This window comes from Triticum aestivum, chromosome 4D, assembly GCF_018294505.1.
Source record: "Triticum aestivum cultivar Chinese Spring chromosome 4D, IWGSC CS RefSeq v2.1, whole genome shotgun sequence".
Classification (NCBI taxonomy): domain Eukaryota; kingdom Viridiplantae; phylum Streptophyta; class Magnoliopsida; order Poales; family Poaceae; genus Triticum; species Triticum aestivum.
This window is the reverse complement of record NC_057805.1, coordinates 43,102,285-43,107,234: the sequence shown is the minus strand read 5'-3', so window position 1 is coordinate 43,107,234 and position 4,950 is coordinate 43,102,285. Positions and strand designations below refer to the sequence as shown.

General features: G+C 48.5%; 1 protein-coding gene across 1 annotated transcript; it reads left to right on the top strand.

Moving 5' to 3' along the window:
- The first annotated feature begins 245 nt into the window (after positions 1-245).
- On the top strand, positions 246-3,997 carry LOC123096052 (pentatricopeptide repeat-containing protein At4g31850, chloroplastic). The gene is made up of 2 exons (XM_044517643.1): positions 246-402; positions 503-3,997. The coding sequence occupies exon 2, from the start codon at positions 527-529 to the stop codon at positions 3,800-3,802; it is 3,276 nt and encodes a 1,091-aa protein (XP_044373578.1). The 5' UTR covers positions 246-402; positions 503-526; the 3' UTR covers positions 3,803-3,997.
- The last annotated feature ends 953 nt before the right edge of the window (positions 3,998-4,950 follow it).

The window sequence follows — 4,950 nt, the reverse complement described above, 5'->3', positions numbered from 1 at the left end:
CCAGGTATATCATGGAGGCATGGACCCATGGTTCTCCAGGGCCCAAGCAAAATATTGCAATCTTTAAGCTCCGTAAGTTCGATTCGACCTTGAGTAGAGTGCGTGTGTGTGATGTGAGTGTGGGTGTATGCATTCATATTGTAATCGATGTTTCTAAAAAAAAAATGTCTTTGATTGTTATTCTTATATGTTCCATAATCGCAGCTTCGAACACCAATTCTTGAAAACCCTTGGCCCAAGAAAAATATCCTAGAGGACCGGAATCCAAGTTTTTTCTTGAAAGGAGGGAAAAAAACATCCTCGTCCTGTGGCTTCCCGGTGAGGTTGGTTCCTGGTTCGTTATCTCCCCACCGTCTCCCACCTCCGTCCACCGCCAGCCTCCATTTCCACCGCCAGCGCCAGGTGAGTCCACGGGGACTGAAGGCTTGCACTGCAATCTCCCAATCCAGTATTCAGCTCGCCCTCTGAAATTTCCAGCTGTTGCCTGCTTCTGCCGCCGCAGGAGAACGGGGCGCGGGCGGGCACCATGGAGCTCTGCTGCTCGGGAGTCGTAAGCGGCGGCGGCGGCGTGGCCGGTGCCGGGACACCTCGGGCCCAGAATTCCAGGACTCCTCCCGGGTTCCTGACCGCCCCGCCCAGGACGCGGCCGAGCAGCCGCGCCGGCTGCCGCCAGCTCGCGGCGCCGCCCTCCGGCGAACGGGTGGGCCGGCCTGGCGACGCGGGGAACGTCGTCCACATGCTCAGGTCGGCCGCCGCCGCTGACCCGGCGGAGGCCCTCGAGCTGTTCAGGTCCGTCGCGCGGCAGCCCAGGGTCGCCCACACCACGGAGTCGTGCAACTACATGCTCGAGCTGATGCGCGCCCACGGCCGGGTCGGGGACGTGGCCCAGGTGTTCGACGTAATGCAGAGGCAGATCGTCAAGGCCAATGTGGGCACCTTCTGCACCATCTTCGGGGCGGTCGGCGTCGAAGGGGGCCTCCGGAGCGCGCCGGTGGCCCTGCCGGTGATGAAGGAGGCCGGGATTGCCTTGAACGCCTACACCTACAATGGCCTCATCTATTTCCTCGTCAAGTCTGGGTTCGACAGGGAGGCCATGGAGGTGTACAAGGCGATGGCGGCGGATGGTGTCGTGCCGACTGTCAGGACCTACTCCGTGCTGATGCTGGCGTTTGGGAAGAGGAGGGACGCTGAGACTGTTGTTGGGCTGTTGGGCGAGATGGAGGCTCGTGGAGTGAGGCCAAATGTGTACAGCTACACCATCTGTATCCGGGTTCTTGGCCAAGCTGGGAGATTAGAGGAGGCGTATAGAATTCTTCGCAAAATGGAGGAAGAGGGCTGCAAGCCCGATGTTGTCACCAATACTGTGCTTATACAGATTCTCTGTGATGCCGGTCGACTTGCTGATGCCAAGGATGTATTTTGGAAGATGAAAGCGAGTGATCAAAAGCCTGATAGAGTGACCTACATTACTCTCCTAGACAAGTGCGGCGACAATGGTGACTCGCGGTCAGTAAGTGAGATATGGAATGCATTGAAAGCTGATGGGTATAACGACAATGTCGTTGCTTATACTGCAGCTGTCGATGCATTGTGCCAAGTTGGGAGGGTCGATGAAGCCTCAGATGTTTTCGATGAGATGAAACAAAAGGGTATTGTACCTCAGCAGTATTCATACAACTCCTTAATATCTGGATTTCTTAAAGCTGATAGGTTCAACCGTGCTCTGGAGCTGCTCAACCATATGAATATTCATGGTCCTACTCCTAATGGCTACACACATGTTCTGTTCATAAATTACTATGGAAAATCTGGCGAATCTCTGAAAGCACTTAAAAGGTATGAGCTTATGAAGAGCAAAGGGATTGTTCCCGATGTTGTTGCTGGTAATGCTGTTTTGTATGGTCTTGCTAAATCTGGGCGGCTGGGAATGGCAAAAAGGGTCTTCCATGAATTGAAAGCTATGGGAATTTCTCCAGATAATATCACCTACACGATGATGATCAAGTGTTGCAGCAAGGCATCGAATGCTGATGAGGCCATGAAGATCTTCTCTGAAATGATCGAAAACAGATGTGCTCCTGATGTTCTTGCAATGAATTCTTTGATTGATATGCTCTACAAGGCAGGCAGGGGAAATGAAGCCTGGAAAATCTTCTATGAACTGAAAGAAATGAACCTTGAACCCACTGACTGTACTTACAACACACTTTTGGCAGGATTAGGAAGAGAAGGTAAAGTCAAGGAGGTGATGCAACTGCTTGAAGGAATGAACTCTAATAGCTTTCCACCTAATGTAATAACGTACAACACTGTTCTGGATTGTCTCTGCAAAAATGGGGAGGTGAACTATGCACTGGGCATGCTATACAGTATGACGATGAACGTTTGCATGCCTGACCTTTCATCTTACAACACTGTGATGTATGGTCTTGTTAAAGAGGACAGATTGGATGAGGCATTCTGGATGTTTTGTCAGATGAAAAAGGTTCTTGCTCCAGATTACGCAACAGTGTGTACTATCCTCCCGAGTTTTGTGAGGAGTGGATTAATGAAGGAAGCTCTGCATATTGTTAAAGAGTATATTCTTCAACCTGATTCTAAAGTGGATAGATCTTCGGTCCACTCACTGATGGAAGGGATACTGAAGAGGGATGGTACAGAGAAGTCAATTGAGTTTGCCGAAAACATAGCATCAAGTGGCATTCTTCTGGATGATTTGTTTTTGTGCCCAATAATTAGGCACCTTTGCAAGCATAAGGAGGCTCTGGCGGCACATGAACTTGCCAAGAAGTTTGAGAATTTTGGTGTTTCGCTAAAAGTTGGGTCATATAATGCTCTTATTTGCGGCCTTGTGGATGAAGACCTGATTGATATCGCTGAAGAGTTGTTCTCTGAGATGAAGAGACTCGGATGTGACCCTGATGAGTTTACTTACCATTTGATTCTCGATGCCATGGGGAAGTCGATGCGGATTGAGGATATGCTGAAAGTCCAGGAAGAGATGCATAACAAGGGATACAAATCAACTTATGTTACCTATAACACAATCATTTCGGGTCTTGTAAAATCAAAAATGTTGGACGAGGCTATAAACTTATACTACCAGCTGATGAGCGAAGGCTTCTCTCCCACCCCATGTACATATGGTCCTCTTCTTGATGGGCTGTTGAAAGATGGAAATGTTGAAGATGCAGAAGCTCTTTTTGATGAGATGGTGGAGTGTGGCTGCGAGCCCAATTGCGCCATCTATAACATTCTGCTCAATGGATATCGATTAGCAGGTGACACAGAGAAAGTTTGTGAGCTCTTTGAGAACATGGTGGAGCAGGGGATAAACCCAGATATAAAATCATACACAGTTGTCATCGACACCCTCTGCGCAGATGGGCGGTTGAATGATGGCTTGTCTTACTTCAAACAGCTGACAGATATGGGACTTGAGCCTGACCTCATCACCTATAACTTGCTCATACACGGTCTAGGTAAATCTGGAAGACTAGAGGAAGCACTCGCCCTCTACGATGACATGGAGAAGAAAGGAATCGCCCCGAACCTGTACACGTACAACTCACTGATCCTCTACCTGGGGAAAGCGGGCAAGGCCGCGGAAGCCGGCAAAATGTACGAAGAACTGCTGGCGAAAGGCTGGAAGCCCAATGTTTTCACATACAACGCACTTATCCGGGGCTACAGTGTTTCTGGCAGCCCTGAGAACGCCTTTGCGGCCTACGGTCGGATGATTGTTGGAGGGTGCCGGCCTAATTCGAGCACCTACATGCAACTTCCAAATCAAATGCTGTAACTGACAAGTTAGTTACTGTGTGAACTGCTTTCTGTATAGTCCTGTTCTATAATCGGGGAAATGATCAACCGTAGATAGTGATCAGCAGTGACACACCTGAGAGTAATCCTAGATCGCATTCTGCACTAATGTACCATTTTTGCTGGCAGAAATTTATGCCATACGATACGCAGTTTACGGGGATCGTCTTTGCCATCTTCGCTTTCAGTGTTTCTTCTTCTTTTGACTGCCTTTTCCCTAACAGCGATCGGTCCTTCATACGCCATCTGCTTTCCTGATGGTGTTCTCCTTAAGCTGGTAGCTGAACTTGGACTTATTTGTTCTAGCTGTCAGTTGATATGTTGATATGTTGACGCTCTGTTCGGTATTATCCGTAGGGTCCAGCTTATGACATGTTTTGCGAGGAAAACAAACGAAAGTGCAGAGAGGGCTGATGATGGACCCGCACATATCGGCTCAAATGAGCCCGGGAATAAACAAAAAAATCATTAAAAATACTAAATAAATCCAAAAAATTCTGCTTTTTTTATGGAGAAAGATGTGAGTGTGTGTCCGTGCCAGATTTTAGAGCATTTGAATGTCTACGTAGCTCTCAGCAAAAAAGACAATTTTGTGAAAATATTTACTGTTTGTGTACTATTTGGACCCGATTTTGTTTTTTTCCAAGAGCTATTCAAATGTCCAAGGGGCTGTTTGGTTGCTGCCCTGAGTTGTATGCCTGAGAAAATGTGGAGCCTAAAGGTAGCCTGAAAATCAGAGTGAAGGTAGCCTGACCAGGCAGCCGGAGAGATGTGCTGTTTGGTTTGCGCCTGAGCTATGCCACCATGTTCCAGTACAGTTAGTGCATAAATAACTTCACACCCATTCGGTCTATCTCAAAGAAATACTATTTTAATGTCAGGCATTGGGGCAGGCAGAGTCAGGCGATATAAATAGGAGGCCTGACTCAGGCTAACTACGTTGCCGGTGGCCAGGTCTTGCTAATTGCTTCAGTCAGCTTTTACAGGCCAGGCTACAACTTGGTGGCTCAGGACACCAACTCCCCCAACCAAACAGGGTTCAGGCACGTCCCAGGAAACCTTCAGGTCAGGCAAATTTGACTCAGGGCAGCAACCAAACAGCCCCTTTGAAATTTTGGCACGCACCTC

Bases quoted from the DNA above. Each gene is read 5' to 3' on its own strand.
- LOC123096052 (XM_044517643.1), top strand. From the start codon at position 527: ATGGAGCTCTGCTGCTCGGGAGTCGTAAGCGGCGGCGGCGGCGTGGCC.